This window comes from Lolium rigidum, chromosome 6 (assembly GCF_022539505.1).
Source record: "Lolium rigidum isolate FL_2022 chromosome 6, APGP_CSIRO_Lrig_0.1, whole genome shotgun sequence".
In the NCBI taxonomy this organism is placed as follows: domain Eukaryota; kingdom Viridiplantae; phylum Streptophyta; class Magnoliopsida; order Poales; family Poaceae; genus Lolium; species Lolium rigidum.
In genome coordinates, this window is record NC_061513.1 from 12,584,031 (window position 1) to 12,605,475 (window position 21,445).

Sequence of the window (21,445 nt, forward strand, 5' to 3'; positions counted from 1 at the left end):
AGAGCGGCCGCTCATGGGATACGATGCCATTGAAGGCGGCGCAGAAGCCGAGCCGCCGCCCGCCAGTGCACGCGCAGAACAGGAAGTTGCGGCATTCATGGCGGCGCAGACGCGGAAGCGCTGACCGCGGAAGCGATGGCCGCGGAAGCGATGCCCTCCATGCAGGCTCGCCTGCCGGGCGGGCCCGGTGGAGACCGCAGCGGACACTTTGCGCGTCCGCGCAGCGTCCGCCGAGACGCAAACCTGCCGCATATTTGGGCCAGGTTTGCGTCTCCGCGGACGGCCCGGTCACTTTGCGTCGTGCCGCTGGAGAGGGTGCCAGACGCATTTACGACCAAAGCGGACGCAAACGGTCGCTCAGCGACCGTTTGCGTCGCGCCGCTGGAGATGCCCTAATCAAATGACTCGGCTTACTTTTGGGGCTCGTTTGGTTGCCTGCATCCTCTTGGCTCGAATCGGACCAGCAATTTTCTGTCCGTTTGGTTGCCTGGGCCGAGCCACGTTCTTGCACGAACCGGTTCTCAAAATAGTGTCGGGTCAGGCCCTGGAGGAACGACCGGTTCGGCAGTTTCCAACGGTGCAGGAAAATCTCCACGCCCGCTGATGCAAAAGAAAATCTTCGGCGCACGGGGGAGACGAAAATGGAGATGGCGGGAGCTGCGGCGCGCATCAGCGAAAAGCGAAAAGGGGGGCGGCGGGAAGGATTATGTCACCTCCCGTCGCGCCCCATTGCCTATTTCTACCCCCTCCTCCACTGTCCCCCCCAAATTTCGAGCTCCTCCTCCCGTTGGCAAGCAGGTAAGAGGCGCACTCATCTTCGGTCGGTGACGGTTGCAGCGGCGGCGAGTACATCTGGGCTGCGAGTCATAATCTACTTGCTGGTCCAGCGCACCTTCACCTCCGGCGATGACTGTAAGTCATACCTTATCCCCGTACCGCGACAATGTTTAGATCTAGGTTAGGAGTAGTCAGATCTTGTCTAGGGCTTGGTCTTGTAGCAGGGGTTAGTTCAGATTGCGGTGAGCTATCATGATGTTGCTAGGATTCGACAGTTCCGGTTGCTAATGCTATGATGTTGTCTAGGGTTTGGTCTTGTAGCAGGGGTTAGTCGAATGAACTGCTTGTCTGATTTAGGATGAACTTGTCCAGTTGGTACCGTTGCAATGAACTGCTTGTCTGATTTAGGATGAACTTGTCCGGTTGGTACCGTTGCCATGAACTGCTTGTCTGATTTAGGATGTACTATGATTTGTGTAGGACTCCTTCTGCGATGACTTTAGCCAGACGCTTGTCTGCGTTGGGGACTCTCAGATCCCTTCCCAAGTTCCCGATTCGCAGCCCAAGTATGAGTCCAAGGTCACCCCTCTGCCTGTGTCTGACCTGGTGGCTCAGGTAGCGGCAGAGGTGGCGGCTCGGTTGGTCACCACTAAGAAGAACAAGAACCGCAGGGAAGCGGAGAGGGCCTTGAAGACCGGGCAGGAAAGGAATGCCACCATGAAATGCTTCCATTCATGTTCAGCTTCGTGTTGGAGAAGATGTGCGGCTTGATCCAGAGCGGGGTGAGAACTGACAAAGGCTTCAAGGAAGTCCATCTCAATTCAACCACCCGAGGAAGTGGAGGCAGAGGTGGCTCACCATTAGCAGGCTCCGCGATCTAAGCGGTGCTCAGTGGTGCGAGGACACCAAATGCATCGTCCTTGAGGGTGAGCACTACTGCAGGCACGTCACGGTGAGCACCTCACTAACTCAGTCCTCCTCACTAACTTTTGTGATCAGCCATGAGCACAACTAACATCATAGTCCCTTCGTATCGTAGGATCACCCAAAGGACACGAAGTTCCTCAATGTGCCCATCGCCAACTACGAGGAGATGCATACCATCTTCTCGTTCGGCCTCGCCACCGGCAAGTACACCATGGGATCCAGTGAGCCCCTGGGCTCGGCTGCAGCAAATCCTGCACCTGAGGATGCTGAAACCCAGGAGTCCGACACGGTGAACCTCGATGCTGACAAGCACGATGTGCCTAAGAAGCCGACCGCCGACAAGAGGAAGAGAGGTGCCTTTGCCGACGACGAGCTGGTGGCCTTCACCAACATGACTGATGCTATGAAGGACGTCGCACAGGCCATCAAGGACAACAAGCCCACGGACATGCACCCTGACCTGTACAATGCGGTCATGGACATGCTTGGCTTCGCCGATGATGATCTCATGGCCTCCCTCAGCCACCTCGTCGACCACAAGGCCCAGGGTTCCAGCTTCGTCGGCATGATCGAGCCACACCGCGTCCTCTGGCTGAGGAACTACCTTGGCAAGTACCACAGCAAGGTGTAGTGGTGCCCTTGAGGGGGTGGTTCAGGGATGCATGCATGGAGATGGCGATGATGATGATGATGATGATGATGTATATTCTGGCAGTATCTAGGATGAAAAACATTTTATGGCCCCCTTTTGTAAGTATGATGAGACACCCACTTTTGTTGTGGTGGTAGGACGACACCATGGTAGTTTAGGATGAACTTCTGGTCAACTTTTGGAATGGTCATATGTGCCCCTGTTAGATTATCATTTGCTGTCAACACTTGTGTTGTTATATTGCTCATTTCTGAATTGCTTCATGGTTGTGATCGCTAACTTCTTCTTATGCCATGCTAGTGGTATGTGGTGTTTCGCGGGCGGGTTCGAGGAATCTACAGCTCATGGAGAGTCTGTCAAGATCAGATCAATGACTACTCTAACAATAGCTATCGGGGATATGCAACATTGGAGGAGGCACAGCAAAAGTACCTCACCTTCCTGGAAGAGGTGCTCCTGGAAGATCAGGCCATCGATGATGCAGTGCCATTAGCACAGCTGCCGCCGGAGGAAGTACATGCTCTACAAGGAGCACCACCGGAGGTACGTCCCAGCCGGGTCAAAGATTACATCATCGCCTTCCTCATCGTGGTGATCATGAGGATCGTGTTCTTCTAAGTGGTCTATGATCGTATGTAATATGCCATGGCATGGTAATCTCACCCTATTTGAATTGTGGTAAGAATATGGAACTATGATTTGAGCAATCAAACAGTTGATTCATGTTTTCCTGCGTGCAAGATGGGCTGAAAACGGGCAACCAAACGATGGGGCTTGGGTTTCTTCTCCGGCGCGCAAAAGGCCGCACAGGCTACCAAACGACCAGCCAAAAGTGGCTCATGGCCCGTTCTCGACGCGCAATGCCTCCCATCTCGCTGGCGCAGTCATGCAGAAATTCGGCCCAGGCAACCAAACGCGTCCTTGGTGCATATGCTATTTTATTACTGCTAGCTTGTCTTCAATGAACCAACTGTGTTTATAAATCGTCCAACAGAGATGTCTGTGGAAACAACGCCCGAATGCCAGGTAATTATACTACTATCTACCCTATCCGCTCACACGATTACTATCTCCGTCTAAAAGCAAGCGTCTTATTTTTGTTTAGACACGGATTTATCTAGCTATATTTTATTTCTTAATATAAGTGTCTATGGGAAAGTGAGTCTAGCTCAACTGGTTGGGAGTGGATGTACATACCCATCATCTGAGTTCAAATCCCCGCGGACGGATCCTAGCACTATGTTTTAATCTTTAGCAAGAGGCCGGGAAGTGAAATTCTCTCCATTTTTTTATTATCAACAATCCCCTCCCTTCCCGGGCGCCGTTGCCGCCGCCGCTAGCGGCGATGACGGTGCCCATTCGGCCGAATCGGTGGTAGGCAGGAGAGGTGTCTCTCGGCCACGTTTCATGGGGGATGGTGGGCGTCGACGGAGGACAAAGGGATGGTGGCCGTGTTTCATGGGGGGTGCTGGTTATTGAAGCTTATGTGTGTGAATTTCATCAGCAACGGCGAGGTTGTACCGCTGCTTCGTGCAGCCAAAGAGGCCACTCCGTGACTCAAAATCTAGTACTCTGATGGATCATCTTCCTCCAAGACAAAGAGGCAAATCGTAGAATCTTCGTCAACCTCGGCTCGGCTCGACACAACAACATCTCCTCAAGGTTTTGTCCCATGTGGTGTGCTGGACAACCGTTGCTTGGAGGTTCCACCGCGGTGGTGGAAGAGGACTCGATCACTTCCTCTAGATTCCTTTGAGGTCCTTTCCAAAAAATCGAGGACTTGGTTGTGTTTTGTTATTTTGTTTTGGATTGACATGTAGCTTGTACCCGCCCCTTGGAATGATGCTTTTGGCTCCTTTGGAGCCCAACCCTGTTAGAAAAACAGGATGCTCTTCTTTAAATTGCTCTGTTTCTGTTGGAACAAGCTTTTACCATCAATTACTTAAGTATTCTCAAGAATTAATTAATCACCAAACAATTGGGGTTGAACCTACTTGTTGTAAACGAAGGTGGGCGGTGAACCTGCTGTAGACTTGGCATGGTGTTTTTAGCCTCTGCACTTGGGAACAGTCATCATTCATGGTCCCAAGTGATAGGCGGATATGCTCTTGGATAAATCAGTCCATGAAATAAAGATGCTCGCATCTTTAGGGTATACTCCCTCCGTACCGCTTTAATCGACGCGGAGTTGTGCCTACCAGTGTACGTTTCATGCGATGGGCCGCGTCGATTAAATAAGAACCGAGGTAGTACAATTAATCAGGGACAAGTACTGTAACACGAACAACAGTCAATCAATGGCACACCATCTGCACAAAGCAAGAGAGATCAATGGGGTAGTACTAATCAAGCACGACATGTAGCGTGGACGTACGTGGTCCTATGCTTGATCCGTAGCGGGCATTACTTGGGAAATAATTCTTCCCTGTACTTGTTTGGCTTATAGTATGTTTTGTTTTCTTGTACAGGTATATGGCCACGCCTCCAATTATGTGCTCCGATCTGATCCTGACAGGTGATGCGTGTCTTGGCTAGCGTTGTTTAACAGATTGCAAGATCGCTCAAGCAGAATAATTTAGACTTCATTTGGATACAGAAAAAATTGCCTTATCTGTAATTGCAAATAAAACAATTATGAAAAAAACGCAAAGTAAACAGCAGAAAAACATGGAAACAAGCTCATAGCATGTATGCATACTACATGATCATATAACGTTTATTGAAGACCGAGGAGCCACGGACTAAAAATAAATTATGAAGTCATCACATGAATCTCAATACCGATGTTGTCGCCTTCTTACGCCGAAAGAAAATTCACCTTAAACAAATGTGTAGTCAAATGCAAAGTTTGATTGCTCCTAAAGAGTGAAATGAGATATCAGCACCTCCGCTAGCCACGCAAAATCGAGAGAACGAGTGTTGCCAACGTGTCGTCTATACAATTTCAACGTACATAGACACACTAAACCTCCATGTTGACATGCTTACACAACATCTTCCAAAGGCCATGAGTTGCATAACAATTTTTGTGACCAACGAATTCACCGGCTAAGCCTTGCAAAAGAACATGAACATCGCCCTCCGCTAGTGACACATATGTGAGGGCACATTTGGTGTTCCATCTTAGAATTATTATTGGGGTCACAACCATCTCGTGGCGCAACACATGATCATACATCATGAAACAGATGCTGACATACGACATAAATTAGGACATAAATGAGTGGGTTGCCACTTCTGGCGGCGGCTACTCATGTGTACTGCAAAAGGGGGGGGGGGGGCACAGATTCAGAAGGGGAAGAGGAAGTTTTCCCAAAAAGTGTTGGTCTCAATTGGCGGAGGTTGTGAGCTGTGCTTTGCAGTCGGCATCGAGGTAGGCGTTTGTGCAGAGAGGGTGGGGTTCTAGGTTTTTAGCCTCTACTCATGGGAAGAATTGTCAATTTTTTACTTGAACAACAGGAGTTCTGCTTTTATGCATTAAGAGGGGGAAACAACAACGTTTTTACAGTGGCAACCACAATCTCAGCTCAAAAAAGCAAAAACGGAACAAAGTTAAGACCTAAATGCAGCACAAAACTGGGCGACATCAGCTCTAGCTCTATCAACAACACTAGCAGGAAGAGTGCTCGAATGCTAGAAAATTCGCCGGTACCTTTGGTTCCAGATATTCCACAAAATATAGGAAGTCAAAGTGACTGTTCTTTCCCTGGAGCTCAAATCAATATTTTTGCAAATTGGAAAGAATTATCATTCCTGGTCCAAGGTGCTAGCCGGATATGCTTTTGGATTAATCAGTGGCCGTAATAAAAAGACGCTCGCATCTTTAAGGCATACGATTAGTCGGGACAAGAACTAAGCAGGAGCAAGAGTTAATCAATGTCACAGTATCTGAACAAAGCATCAAAGATCACTGGAGTAGCAGTACGCAAACACTATTTTCTAAGCACGACAGCTAGGCGTGGCGAGTGGTCCTATGCTTGATCCGTTGGCGACGTTACTTGGGCAATAATTCTTCCCCTGTAAAGTACCTACTTTGGCTTATCTGTTCTGTTTTGTAGTACAGATATGAAAACGGGCCTATAGCACCGATACATATATATACACATACGTATCCAGTTAATAACGTGCTCCGATCTGACCGATCCTGGCAGGCATGCGTGTGTTCGCTAGCATTGTTTAGCAGATTGCAAGATCGCAGAAGCAGCATAATTTAGACTCCGTTTGGACAACAAAAACTTGCCTCTGCAATTAGAAAAATATAGACCATTATGACCAAAAAAAAAGCAAGGTAAAACACTGAAATGTGTGCGCAAACAAGCACACAACATGCATAAAGTCACCAAGTTTCTAAAAACTTACAAAGTCGATCATTGCATGGATCTCAATACCGATGGCGTGTCATACTTTTTCACCGAAAAAAATCACCTTAGACAAATGTTAAGTCAGATGTAGGGTTTGGTTTGCTCGTGAAAAGTGAAATGGGATATCACCACCTCCAGTAGCCACACAAAATCTAGAGGACGAGCGCTGCCTGCCTGGTTTCTACGTATCGTCCGCACCAGGAAAACACCAGTTGTGCACATGCCCGATATGCACGCATTTGATCCGACCCCAAATGAAGGCAGCACAATACACCATCCCCGGCTTTAATAAACACTCTCTAATCACACCTCCCTTTTCGTCAGACTACCACCTAATTATTACGAGCTGAAGGTGACGCGTGTCTTATCTGGTGTTGTATAATAGATTATGGAATCTCTTCAATAGCATATGGAAATCTAGAATTCCTTCAGACGTCGAAAGCCCATATATTCAATTTTGGAAACGCCGTGTACACAACGTCCATGTACGGTTGTTCACACACTTAGACGTTGTCCACCGAAGACCAGGAGTATTGGGTACCAGAATTTATGACCGACGAATTCAGCAATTACTCCTCGCTATCGATAGGAGCATGGCGCCCCGCTAATGTCCCACCACATGAGAGGAAATCCGGTGTTTAATTTCGTGTGGGAGGGATCGGGGTTACAACCCTCCCCTAGCGGAACAAAGGATCATAGATCATGAATCACATGTGAGATAAATCTAGTACTTAATTCAATATTTTCAAAAATAGATTAGAGGGTGGGTTTAGCTTTTGGTGGGCAGTGATACAACCACATCCAGAAGTCACTAACACCTTTGCACCCCGGTAACAAGTTAAAGTGAAACAAAACAAGAAAGGGCCAGAGATGAGAGCGCTGTCTAGTTCCTACCCATCTTGTGCACCAAGAAAGCGCCGCATGCACATGGGCGCAGTTGATCCGTTCCCAATGAGGAGCGCGCGCACACGCAGCTAATGACTCAACCAATCATGACCCCTCCCGTACGTCAATTAACTAAACACTCTCTAATCACAGAGCGCCGCGTGCTTTATCCCGCGTTAATTCTAATTTAATCACGGCAAAGAGCGGCCTCGGGAAACCAAGACAGAGCTAACAGCAGACCGATCCATCCTGGCGTCCCATCTCGCCGTCCAATCCAGAGACAATCGAGGATCCGACGGCTGAGAGTCACCGGCGAGCAGCGAATTCGAAACGGCAAGCCGCTTCCCGCCCCGGCGGCCGCGGGCCCACGTCCCAGAGCGGCTCGGTAGCTTCGCCCAACAACCCATCGGGCCGGGCTCCGGCGGCTATAAATAAAGACAGGGCAGCCGCGTTGGCTTTTCCCCCATTCCCCACCAATTCCATTGGCTGGGTTCCTCCGCGAGATTTCGCCGGTTTCGCGAGAGGAAACCCAAACCAATTTCCCCCCAACCCCCGTCCTCCTCCTCCTCCAATTCGCGCTCCGGTGCGGTCTTCGGTTTCACGGGGACTTCAGACCTGTTCGTTCGGCTCCACCAGCGGCCGCGGCGGGATGATGCTGGTGGCCAAGGAGTTCGGCGTCTCGCCGCCGGGGGCCGTGGCGCCGCAAAGGAGGAGGGCGGCGCCGGCGAGGGTGGCCGCGCCGCGCGGGGGGTCGCCGGTGGGGGACCTCTGGCTGCGGACGCGCGGTGGCCCCACGGAGCCGGCCCACGGGAGCCTCGGCGGCAGCAGCCACGACAGCGAGCTCGACCTGGCCCTCCTCGTCAGCGACTTCCTCGAGGGCGGCAGCGGGGACTCGCGCGGCAGCAGCGACAGCGAGTCAGGGCTATCCGACCTCGCGCACCTCGCAGATAAGATCTCGGTATGTTATGTTTACCCCATCCCTACCCTTCCTGCTGCTTCCCCTCTCTGCCCTGCTCCTGTCAAATTACCTGGTTTCAGAGTAGATGGCTTCAAATTGTGCTAATTAGGCAGGTGTGCCTGTTACCCTACTTGATACTGTGGCTTCAAATTATGCTAATTAGCCAGGTGTCTGTTACCGTACTTGAAACTGTGGCTCGGTTCGATTTTCTCAGAAATTGCATAGAAATCGATTTCACGCCAACTGTTTGATCTGGGAACATGGCTTGAAATTGGGTGTCTGTTACGGAAAAGGCCAATTAGGAGTCGTACTTATAAAGCCATGATGAGGTGCCTGCAACTTCCCAGAAATTGCGTAGCAGTTGCTTTCTTCATGTCGATTGCCGTTACTAGTCTGTTTGCTCTGAATTTTCTCCGTAACCACAGTACAAGATAAAATCAGCATCAACTTTTTCCCGATTTGAAGATCATTTCAATTGTTGTCTCTGAAGTTTAATTTAAGAACATGGCTTCAATTTACGTCAACTTAGGTGGCTATTACCGTAAGGAAAGGTCACTTAGGAGTACTTCTGAAACCATGACGATGTGGTTGGAACTTCTTAATATTTATTTGTGCTGCCGCTGCCCTGTTTTGCTCCTCTGATTTTACTCCATGACCACAGTGCAACATAAAAAAGGAATTTGCAGTTGTCTTTTCTGTTGTGGTTATTCTTTAGGATATATACACCTGCTATGTTTTATCTGAATTTACTCCGTCGAGACAGTACTAACAAGGATTAAGCTTGCAGACCCGCAGCTTCAATTCTGATATTGTCTCTGAACTTTTGTTGCACAGTAGCATTTAGTCCCAACTACCATGATTCCTATGGAGCAGTTTTAGGATTTTAGCAGTATATGTTCAGCGCTTAGAAGTTAGTGTTGGCAGCATTTGGTACCCTGCTATAACCTTGAGTTGAGCTACCAATTTGTACTAGACCATGCTATTTGTCTCATGCTAATTATGAAGTCTGGTCCAGACAAGGCCGCTGGTTTTATGTTTTGGTCACTACTTTTACTCAAACTAATAACTGGATAGCTTAATGATACATACCATGCGCAAACTGGATCTGACATTCTGCGTGTTCAATTTTAGATGTACAAGCAAGCTGGAGATGAGCAAGAACACGAGATGCTCTCTGTGGTCCAATCGCTGCTCTTCTCAATCCATGAGTCGGAGCTTCAGGCTTTCATAAGAGGTCAATGTACCGGCAGTTGCATCCGTCATCTCCTGGTGAAACTCTTGAGATACGCTGGCTATGATGCTGCAGTTTGCGTATCCAAATGGCAGGGATTCGACAAGATACCTGGAGGTAGACCACTAGGCTACATATGCTTTACAGTCAGAACCCTTCTTGTTTCTCCATAGTTTGAGCTGTGTGACTGAGCTGTTTGTTGTTTTGCCAATCAGGTGATCATGAGTACATTGATGTGATAACGAACAGCGCTATGACTGGTCCGGAGCGTCTGATCATTGATATTGACTTCAGAAGCCACTTTGAAATAGCCAGAGCTGTTGATTCATATGGCGCTCTGCTGGACTCGCTTCCAGTGGTCTATGTCGGCACCCTTCCCAGGCTGAAGCAGTTCCTGAACGTGATGGTAGACGCGGCGAAATGGTCCCTGAAGCAGAACTCCATGCCCCTGCCTCCGTGGAGATCCCTGTCCTACCTCCAAGCGAAATGGCAGTCCAAGTACGAGAGGAAAGACCTGCTGCACCCTGAGCAAGAGTTCCACGGCAGCGTCACCGTCTCGGATCACCACGCGCTGTGCATTGGCCACCTGAAGAGGCTCAAGTCCTCCCTGCAGTCAGAGCTCGACACGGGGAGGCTGCTCATGATGCCCATCCAGACCGACACGACGAGGAGGGGCAAGTTTGACAGACGGCTGCGGCGTTCCCTGCTCAGCTTCTGACACGTACTCGAGCTTCCTGGATGGATGCAGAAGAATTTTGAAGAAGGACGATGAGTAGCGGAAGGAGAGGATTTTTTGTTACAGGCTTTGATTTTGACAGTTGATGGGAGATAGATGGTTGGGGCTAACTGGAAGGAGAGTGGGGATAACATGCCAGGTTTTTTGAAGGCACATACAAAAGATTAAAAAATACACAAAATTATTTTTCTGTTTCATTTTTGTTTCTTGGGTGAGTGACGGATGTTAGCGATGAATCCGCTAGCATACCATGTACAACTCGAGAGTTGTCACAAATTTTCCACTTATATTGATTATTTATCGCACAGATGTGTCTTGACCACACAGATGTATTTTTGAGAAACATTATACATGTTTTGAAGAAAATTATCATTGTACTCCCATTTAACGACATCAATATTCAGTGATTGGAAAAGTCGTCCATGTATCTTGAGGCATGCTTTAGCTTTCTCACCCCCTCTTTTCTTCTAACCACTGTGATTGGAAAACATGGGAATCTTTCCATGCAAAAGAAGCGGCAGTGGCAGCGCTTGCTCTATACATTATTATCGTCTGATGATGATGTGTTCCTAGAGTGGAATGCTTTGAGAAAAGAAGAAGAAAGATTAGCGAGGAAAGAAAGGAACATATGCGGCGGAGCGCATTAAGAAAAGTAGGAGATGTTTGTTGCATTGGCTAAGACAAGTCTTGGTTCCCCTTTGCCAGCCTGAGCCTGATTAGCTTTGTCCCAGGATGATGATGTTCCCCGTTGCCAGCGTCTGAACTAAAACAACAGGGGAGGGGCGGATCAATCATGTGAGATGTTGCATTAAGTTGAATTAAGAATTGGAGGATAATCAAATTGGGGCGGATCAATCATGTGTAGAGAGTCTCTGAATTGCTGCTTAGCTTTGTCCCAGGATCATGATGTTGTCGATTGCTCCCCGTTGTCAGTCAGTGCCTCGATTAAACAACTGGGGATGGGGGGCGGATCAATCATGCTTTTGAGTTGTGAGGTGTCATTAACAAACAGTTTGAGCGACGGTGCTGCTTCGGTGAGACCTGAGGAAGTCATGGTGTGTGTGCTCATTTTTATAGTTCGGGGTTCTTTTGTTGGCTGCACATAAAAGAGTGCCGAACTACCCAAAACGGATAAGCTGCAGTTGCTGCCGCTGCAACCATGGATTCTGCATGCCGAGCAATATCGGCTTGTGTAAGCAGCACGGAGGAGGGCAAAAGCGGGGCTGGATTTGATGCAGAAATGGCATGAAATTGGCTCAGCTACGAACAAAGCAGCAGCAAGTGGAATAATTGAAGAAAAACTTCTCTCAAAAAATAAAGCTATGCGGAAAAACTGGTGCTCATTTAGTCCAAGTTTTGCCCTCCTCAGTGCTTAACCGTTTTGTGCAGCCAACCAAAGAATGCGAAACTAGAAGTATTTGATAGTAAAAGAAATGGGTTAGCATGGTATGAAATTGGCGCAGCTAAAAGCATCAGGAAGTGGAATACTTAAAAACAACCTCTCTATGATTCAAGTCTATAAAACAAACTATGCGGAAAAACTTGTCTAAAAAAACAGTTAGAAGTGCAATAATTCAAGAAAAACTTGTCTAAAAAAAAATCTATGCCGAAAAAAAAATCAAACCATGAGAAAAAAATTGGGGTGAGAGAGGCTCGAACCCTCCACCTATGATGTTCAAAACATCTAAAAAAAAACTATCCGGAAAAACTTGTCTAAAAAAACAGTTAGAAGTGCAATAATTCAAGTCTACAAAACGAACTATGCGGAAAAACTTGTCTAAAAAAACAGTTAGAAGTGCAATAATTCAAGAAAAACTTGTCTAAAAAAACAATCTATGCCGGAAAAAAAATAAAACCATGAGGAAAAAATTGGGGTGAGAGAGGCTCGAACTCTCGACCTCAGGATCACTCGCTTTAGCTATGAGACCTACGCGCTAGCCAACTGCGCCACCACCCCGTTGTGTTAATATGACACAGGATACGTTATAATTATATAGTGTCTTAATTGTACATCGCTGTTAATGGCCGATACCGCACACGCACACAGTCGCAGATACCCGGACGAGGTCCGCCGCCTGCCAGTTCGCGTGAGAGGTACAGTCTACAGAGTCCATGGCTTGCACAAGAGAATTGTGACCAACTGACCATGGAAGCGACATGACTAGCAGCTGCGGAAGGTAAAAAGATGGCGGCATGGTGGGTTTGGTTCCGGCCATGCAAAAAGCAACCAACAATGGCATTCTTTCCCAAGTCGGTCACTTTCCGCTTGGTGTGTGACAGTTCCAACACCGCACCACCCCTCGTTTGCAGTTTTATTCCTTTTCATCCTTTGTTCGAGATCTGAATCCCATTGCTTCCAATGTTGAAGGTGAGTCAAGCACCTCCCCTCTAAGTGTGTTCTGAACCAAACCACGGTAATGTACTACTCCTGTATAAGCATGCGGTTACATCCACAAAACAAAGTTCAGTTTCATCCACTCCGTTTGTACTACCAGCGTATAAGACATTTAGTAATCTACCGTGGAAATATAGCCACAGGACTAGGAAAGAGAACTAGGCAGTAAAGATAAAATAGAAAAGCGATATTACCTTGATCAAACGCTTTCTAGGTGGACATGTATATTCCAACTGTTGGATAAATGTTGGTGTATCTGTTGGACTGTCTTCTTGTTCTCTGTTGTGGTCTATCTGGCACAGTCCAGTCCTGACCTATATAAGGTGCTTCTATCTCTGTAACCCTAATAAGAGAGAGTTCCTCCCTGCAGCCTCCTTCTACCTCAGGTTAGGCCCTCACCTCTGTTCATATGGTATCAGAGCAAGAGGCAGTGAGAGCAACGACGGGAAGAGTTGCTGATCTGGAAGCCTAGTCTGCTGCGGAAGCTAGGAGGAAGAGGAAGAGGAAGGGAGTAGGTTGTTGCGGTGGCTGGGAGGAAGAGGAAGGGAGTAGGTTGTTGCGGCGGAAAGGAGGGGAAGGCAGTGACAAGTAAGGAGACAAAGAGGGCATCCAACGGGTAAGCCCTTTGGTGTTTCTGAGAGGTTAGTTTGGTGTCAAACATGGGGGACAACGGGGATTCGGCCAAGGCTCTAGAGAAGCTAGCAGAACTTATCACTACCAAAGGAGATGGAGGAGGATCTGCTGGAGGGGGAGCAATCGTTCCTCATACCGACATCGGTCAGAAACTTGAGCTGCCGGCGAAACAAATCTAGTTGTAAGGAGTGACCAACTATCTCCGGTGGTCAAGGAAGGCGTTGTTGATTCCGAACTCGAAAGGGCTGGATGAACGTGTGAGTGGTGAAGCTGCAAAACCAGCAGACAAGACCAGTCCGGAATGGAAGAAGTGGAATGCCATAAATTCTCTGATTGTGGCATGGTTGCTTAACTTTGGTTCCTAACATTGCTGCTTCTGTAGAGGCACTCACAAAAGTTTCAGAGGTATGGGACACCCTATCAAATATCTATTCTGGAAAAGGGAACATTATGTTGATTGCTGAGATTGAGGATAAAGTGCATGACTTGCAACAAGGAAATAAAATTGTGATGGCATATGTGGCTGAGTTGCAGCATCTTTGGGGTGATTTAGATCATGTTGATCCTCTGAAACTTGCCCATGGGGAATGTGTGAGTGCTGCTGCAAGCTGGATTGAACGTCGGCGAGTCATGAAGTTCTCGAAAGGTCTTAATCAAGATTTTGAGGGGAGAAGGGCTGGTTTACTGCATCAAACCACTACCCCTTCTCTCAAAGAAGCCATTGCAGCTATGTCCAGAGAGGAAGTGCATCTGAATATGACAAAGAAAAGCGATTATGTCCCTCATCCGACCTTCTACACAACCGAGAGACAAGAGATGAGAGACTGCTATACTTGTGGACAGAAGGGACACTTGAAGCATCAATGTACCTCCTTTGCTACACCCAGTAGGGGGAGAGGAGGATACACACATGGCAGAGGAAGCTACAAAGGAAGAGGTGATGGCAGAGGTGGTGGACAACAGTATGGAACAGGTGGTGGAAAGCAGTATGGCAGAGGTGGTGGACAGCCATATGGACATCAGTATGGTAGAGGTGGTGGACAACCATATGGACAACAATATGGCAGGGGTGGTGGACAGCAGCACGCTATATCACCTAAGACACATATGGCATCAACTTTGGAGTCAACTACCAGTACCTCTCAGGGACAATCAAAGGAAGAAGAACAAAATGAAGCAACATTTGGGAACTTTGCTCACTGTGTCTACAAAGATTAAGGTAATATTGATAGAGTTTCTATAGCCACTCATAATGCTAATTCAGATTGGATTCTTGGTTCTGGAGCATCCAAACATGCATGTTACTGGGAATATTAGTGAGTTTGACTCTTATACTCAGTATCCTCCCACACATAGAGGCACTATCCAAACAACAGATGGCACACCACAATTTATAAAAGGGGAGGGGTCGGTGCAATGTACACCCAACATTAAATTGTCATCAGTTCTACATGTTCCTGTTTTCCAGTAAATTTGCTATCTCTCAGTGCCTTGATTGATCAGCAGGACTACTGTATAATAGTTGATAGATATATGTGTTTAATTCAGGAAAGGGAGAGCAGCAACAATATGGGACTGCAACCAGACATAGAGGTCTTTGGCACATAGATCGTGACAAGATGGGGCACGATGCTAGTTCTGTGCTTGCTGCGATTGTTGGAGGAAAGGAGAGTATGCCACTAGTTCATCATTGTCGAATGGGCCACATGATGTTTGATAAAATGTTTCGAGTTTTTTCCTGATGTAATGGATGGAGCATACAAAACCAAATTATGTTGTGATGCCTGCGAATATGCTAAGCATACGAGAACCTCTTATGTTAGTAGAGGGATCAGAAGTGTATCCCCATTTGTGTTAGTGCACTCTGATGTATGGACGTGTCTTGTTGTGTCGGTAAGTGGCATGAAGTACTTTGTGACTTTTATTGACTGCTATTCCAGAATGACTTGGGTTTATCTTATGCGTCACAAAGATGAAGTGTTCACTTGTTTTCAGAGTTTTTGTGCCTATGTGAAAAACCAAGGTGCAAGTGATCAAAAATGATAATAGTACTGAATATATCAACAAACCTTTTGCTGCTTTCTTATCTTCACAAGGTATACTTGTTGACGTCAGAAACCCCCTGGCGGGCAGAGACGGGCAACACGGTAGAGCCGGGAACAACTAGGGATGCGGCTGGCCCCAGTCCCTCTGAGCGACGGCCCGCAAAGCCTCCTGGTCGCACGCGCCGATGTTTATCACAAGGGCGTGCCACCTGACCTATACCTGGTCGGGAAGGTGTGGATGATGCCTCGCTTAGTTTCCTGCAGGGCACACACGTAAACGTTAAATACGAGCCTCGATCGGCTCTCAAGTTATCCCGTGAATCGGCTCAAAGAGCCGATCCACCCATGATTCAGACGAGGTGTCCGAATATGGTGGTCCTGCTTGATCAAGGTAAAGCTAATGAGATCTACGACGATTTAGGGTTTTCACCGCATAATCGGATCATCCTACTCAGATTGGGCCTCGCGCTCGCGCACGGTGATCGTAAGCCGATCCTAGACAGGGCCTAAAAACCAACACGAGGTCGATCCCCGAACATCCGTTCTAGGACTAGCAAACGCCACCCTACACGCCGCTGGATCCTCCGACCCCTTGTAAGGCCTAACTATTGCGTGATATTAAACTAATCCTTGCAGTAACAAGGAGCAATCGTAACGGATCAGATCTACTAAACTATGATCAAGCGGGTGCCGCCCCTACACCTAAGATAGGTGTAAGGGCGGCTAGACATGCAAGGGTTGCACTACGAAAGCATGTAATATGAAGAACAATGCTAACCCTAACATGTCTAAGATAACTACGTTGCTCGCCATCAAAAAGGCTTCGAGTACGAGCAACGCGTGAACAACGTAGACAGAGCTAGTGCTGCCTAGATCGCAAGATGCGATCTAGGCAGCATGATGCTTACCGGTAGAAACCCTCGAGATGAAGGAGTTGGCGATGCGCCGAGATTTGTTTGTGGTTGAACGTTGGTTGTTGTTTATTCCATAAACCCTAGGTACATATTTATAGTCCAGCGGACTTTCTAATGTGGGCGTGCACTAAACCGTGCACGAGGTAAACTCTAACTTTTAATCTAGATACAATCTACTATAATTAAAGATACACGGGCAACCTAGCCCAAATTCTCCGTGCAAGGCCGCTTCATAGATCTTCCATGTGTAATCTTCTAAGCCCATCTTAATCGCGGCCCACCTCCTGATTTAGCCAAAATCTGGTGATAACACATGCCCCCTGGTTTTGGTAATGATAATTTCAAAACCACCCTGTTTTTTCCTCCGAGGGGTCATGTCATAGCAGAGCAGAACTGTCGCAACACGCTTCATCATGACGACTTGCCTTCCCAACTTCTCTGCACGATTTGACAGTTTTGGCACCATGTCCTCGAGAACTGTTCGCAAATTAAATCTCCATCCCCTTTGTCTAACTGCATCGAACAGTTCTCCTCTTCGTCCTCCCCTCATTAGTACTCCCAAAAACCCTTCTGCGCACCATGTCTTCCTCCTCCTCCACCTCCTCGGAACTCTCCCTAGGGTCTTCCTCCTCCCGTGAGACGCCGCCGGACATTCGCGCACCAGAAGAATGGGACCTGGAAGACCACGCCTCCTCCATCTGGTCCGAGGACGATAAATCCTTGACCAGTGGGGAGAGCGACCTCCGCTTCCTCGCCGACGGGGAATCGGAGGAGGAGAGCGATGACGATCGCTTCTCCTGGGACGACTTCACCTCCTCCGAGGAGGTGAAGGAGGAGGAGGAGGAGGACGAAGACAGCTCCTCCGACGAGCCGCCGGCCAAACGCCGCCACCTCTGGCCCGGGAACCTCAGCGACGTCGACAGTGACGACGACGTTGACGAAGAGGACGAAGACGACGAGGGTCCTGCCGGCGGCCGCTGGAGCAGCGATGACGAGCCGGCAGGGAGCAGCGCCGACAGTGGCGATGACGGTGACGACAACGACGAGGGCAGCAGCGGCCCCTAGATAGGATCTTAGCATAGGGCCAGCAGTAGCAGACGGGGCAATGTATCCCCTAGCATTTTCTTTTGAGAGCAAACAACTCTTCTATGTAAGAAATCCGGTTTATCAATGAAGAAATTCCCCAATTTTGATTTTGCCGATCCCCTTTATGATAATTTAGCCGATTGTCTTTCGTACTAGTTCTGCCGATTGCCAAACTGGTCAATGCCCAATAAGCCGATAGCATCGCATCGGTCTCTCACGATAAATTTCGAGATAGATCCATCCGGGCCCAAACTCCTGGTCAAACAAGGCCAAGCCATAATCGTGTAAACCCTAGGCCTTTCAGACATTCCTCTGCCGTATCCTTTCCTTCCAGATCCTCTTTTCCTTCAGAAGAGCCCTAGGACTGCTGCTGGATCAATTTAAACGCCGAAGTTGCCACTCCTGCAGAACAGGCATCACTTCTGTGGTGACGTTTTATAATCCTGCTCTGCTCTCTTTCAGCAACCATTGCTCAAAATCAAACTGAGATGCAAAGCCAACCGATTTTAGCAAAATCGGCTTTCCTATAGCAAAGGACCTCTCGTAGCAAGTTGCCCCCCGAGCCTCGACCGGGGTGGAAATAATGATGAGGACCCGTAATTCAGGCAAACAGGCATGGGCTCGACCATGTCCGAGAGTGCTATCGTGCGTGGCCAATCAATTGATCACCTTTCATCCGTTGACAGTTTATACAGCCGATTCAGCAGGCTAGTAATCTGGCGCTGAGTAGGTGCCCTCAACATAGTTCTAGGCTTGTCGCTGGATCGTCTTGCATACTGAAACTGATAATTTTGCAACACCAGCACCATTCTTCAGGCAAGTTGTGATGCAGAGTTAGCCGATCCCAACGAAATCGGCTCCCCAGAACAGAGAACCTTCAAGGTGAGCTGCCCCCCGGGCCTCAACCGGGGCGAGAATAGCAGTGAGCCGACCACGTTGACCATCCTCGGTTTCCCCTTCGTAATGCAATTTCAGGGCGAATTGCCCTCCCCCGAGCTTCTTCAGTTCAACCCTTGCGCGCTTGCTGATCAGATCGGCTCATTATCTTTGGCAGGCTGCAGCAATCTTCTGGTGAAGATGTCCCCGCATTTCTGACGCCCTCCAACCCTGGGCGCAACATCCCCTGGAAGTGACAGTCTACTGAGTCAAAACGTGACAGCCGATGGCTTTGTCATCGGCGGTTCTCCTGGTCTTGGAAGAGATATGCTCCCTTCGTCAGGCTCACCCCTACCAATCAGGGTCTTAGAAGATGTCACGTTCCCGATCTTGGAGACTGGCGAATGGGAACTAGGGGTCCTTGAAGGGAAGATCCGTCCCCTGCTCCATTGATTCTTAAGTCGATGTCTGCGCATCGGCTATGCTCGAAAAATTTCGAATTTTTTGGCCGACTTGTGTATCGGCCCCCATACTCCCATACCCATCATAAAAGGATGAGACGCTTCTACTACATATCCTCGTGTTTTATCCACTTGGGTGCCCCCCGGAGCCGATTCTGTCAAGAGAATTGATGGTATCGGCTCTGTTGGATAACATGTTGAACCCGAGCAGATCGGATGTTGAGGATAATTTTGGCCGATCGCTAGAATCGGCCTCCCATTGCTTTCTCGGTGAAGGTTTTGTGATGTCCCTTCACAAATCTTTTTGGGGCCGATCACAAGGATCGGTCTCGCTACGTTTATCCATCGACATTTGCTTCTGTTACACGGTCAGGCCGGTGGATAAAACCAGCCTAACCCCGTTCTTTGTCACGTCGATGCGCTCACAGTCGTCCAAATTGATACCCGAGAGCGGCTCTTGGCCCGATGTCTCCCAAATGTCCATGCCGGCCGTTGAAACCTCGACCGAATCATCCGCACGGACGACTTCTACTTCATCTCCATCCCACCGTATCGTGCATTGGTGCATCGTGGATGGAATGCAACAGCTTGGCGTGGATCCAATCCCTCCCTAGTAGGACCGCGTAGGTACTCTTGCTATCGACGATAAAGAACGTCGTAGGGACAGCTTTTTCTTCCTACGGTCGGATCCACATTCGGAACACCTTGTGCGTCGATGCTTGGCCGTTGAAATCGCTCGGTGTTACGTTGGTCTTGATCGGATCCGAGCCGGAGCGTCCCAACCGACGTAGCATGGAGTATGGCATAATGTTAATCGCCGCTCCGGTGTCCACCAACATCTTGTTGACAAGCTGCCCATTGATGTAACCTCGCACGTACAGTGGCCTTCGGATGCCTCGTAACTCCTTTCCTTTGGCTTCTCAAAGATGACCGGCCGTGGGCCGCAGTCTAATTGCGCCACAGGTGCTTCATATAATCTTGGAGCGCTAAACTCCGATGGAAGAATGAAGACCATGTTTGTGCCAGCCGATGTATCATTATCGGCTTTCCTCTGCTTGGGGCGCCACTCTTTTCTTTGTGGCCGACCCTCTTCATCCAGGGCTCGCCGGACTTTGGCGGCCAGATCAGGCCGTGCCTTCCTTAGCGTGCGCAGTACAATCTTTCAGCCTTCTTCCAACCCACGCGTACGCCGAACCCTTCGCTTCGGGAACGGCTGAGCCCATCGTGGCACCACCCGGGCCGATGATACTTATCTTCTTCATCATCGTCCTCTAGTTCCTCGAGATCTTCTATCCGAGCGGGCTCAAGCATACTTGCTCCGAGGTGGGAGAGGCCCTAGACGCTCGAACACCGGACACGTTAGCGGCGTCCTTCTTCCTCTCGTTTGCATTCCGGCAGCTCTCGATTGTTGGCAATCGGCTCATTCCCGAGTCCCGAAGCAATGTTTGAAGAACGGACAGCTCCGAGTGTCTATCCATGTTATCCTCGCCCCCTTGACCTTCCTTCCAGTGCGACGATTGTACCCGTCGTCGCTTTTATCATGTTGACGGTACCTCCTGACCTCTGCATCAGACCGACAATTCCTTTCATCATCTACGTCGTAGTGCCGACGTCGGTCGTGCTGCTGCTCATATTTGTGGAGGAGGTGTGATACGTCTCCAACGTATCGATAATTTCTTGTGTTCCATGCCACATTATTGATGTTATCTACATGTTTTATGCACACTTTATGTCATATTCGTGCATTTTCTGGAACTAACCTATTAACAAGATGCCGAAGTGCCGCTTCCTGTTTTCTGCTGTTTTTGGTTTCGTAAATCCTAGTAACGAAATATTCTCGGAATCGGACGAAATCAACGCCAAAGTTCCTATTTTCATCGGAAGCATCCAGAACACCCGGGAAGAATCAGAGGGGAGCCCTGGGGGCCCCACACCACACCCCGGCGCGGCCAAGGGGGGGGGCGCCCCCCCTAGGGTGTGGGCCCCCTTCGACCTTCCTGCGCCGCCTCTCCGCCTATAAAAAGCCCCTGGATCAGAAAACCCTATACCAATTGACGAAACCCACGTAAACCCGCCGCAGCCGCCGCCATCGCGAAGCCAAGATCCGGGGGACAGGAGTCTCCGTTCCGGCACCCCGCCGAGCGGGGAAGTGCCCCCGAAGGCTTCTCCATCGACACCGCTGCCATCTCCACCGCCATCTTCATCACCGCTGCTGCTCCCATGAGGAGGGAGTAGTTCTCCATCGAGGCTCGGGGCTGTACCGGTAGCTATGTGGCTCATCTCTCTTCCATGTACTTCAATACAATGATCTCATGAGCTGCTTTACATGATTGAGATTCATATGAGTTTTGTATCACAATTCATCTATGTGCTACTCTAGTGATGTTATTAAAGTAGTTCTATTCCTCCCGCACGTGTGTAAAGGTGACTAGTGTGTGCACCGTGTGGTTCTTGTCGTAGGCTATGATCATGATCTCTTGTAGATTGTGGAGTTAATTATCATTATGA

General features: G+C 48.8%; 1 protein-coding gene and 1 non-coding gene across 2 annotated transcripts; one reads left to right on the top strand and one right to left on the bottom strand.

Moving 5' to 3' along the window:
* The first annotated feature begins 8,251 nt into the window (after positions 1-8,251).
* Positions 8,252-10,834, top strand: LOC124665805. Its single transcript, XM_047203179.1, has 3 exons — positions 8,252-8,560; positions 9,692-9,908; positions 10,007-10,834. Exons 1-3 carry the CDS (start codon positions 8,252-8,254, stop codon positions 10,507-10,509), a joined length of 1,029 nt encoding a protein of 342 aa, XP_047059135.1. The 3' UTR covers positions 10,510-10,834.
* A 1,563-nt stretch (positions 10,835-12,397) lies between these two features.
* On the bottom strand, positions 12,398-12,484 carry TRNAM-CAU. Its single transcript is given in 2 exon segments — positions 12,398-12,433; positions 12,447-12,484. It is a non-coding gene; the product is annotated as a tRNA-Met (tRNA).
* Positions 12,485-21,445: the final 8,961 nt, after the last annotated feature.

What these genes read in the sequence shown, in the direction of transcription:
- LOC124665805 (XM_047203179.1), top strand. Translation starts at nt 8,252, where the DNA reads ATGATGCTGGTGGCCAAGGAGTTCGGCGTCTCGCCGCCGGGGGCCGTG. An exon ending in ACCTCGCAGATAAGATCTCG is followed by an intron (nt 8,561 to 9,691) that starts GTATGTTATGTT and finishes GTTCAATTTTAG; the next exon opens with ATGTACAAGCAAGCTGGAGA. An exon ending in ATTCGACAAGATACCTGGAG is followed by an intron (nt 9,909 to 10,006) that starts GTAGACCACTAG and finishes TTTGCCAATCAG; the next exon opens with GTGATCATGAGTACATTGAT.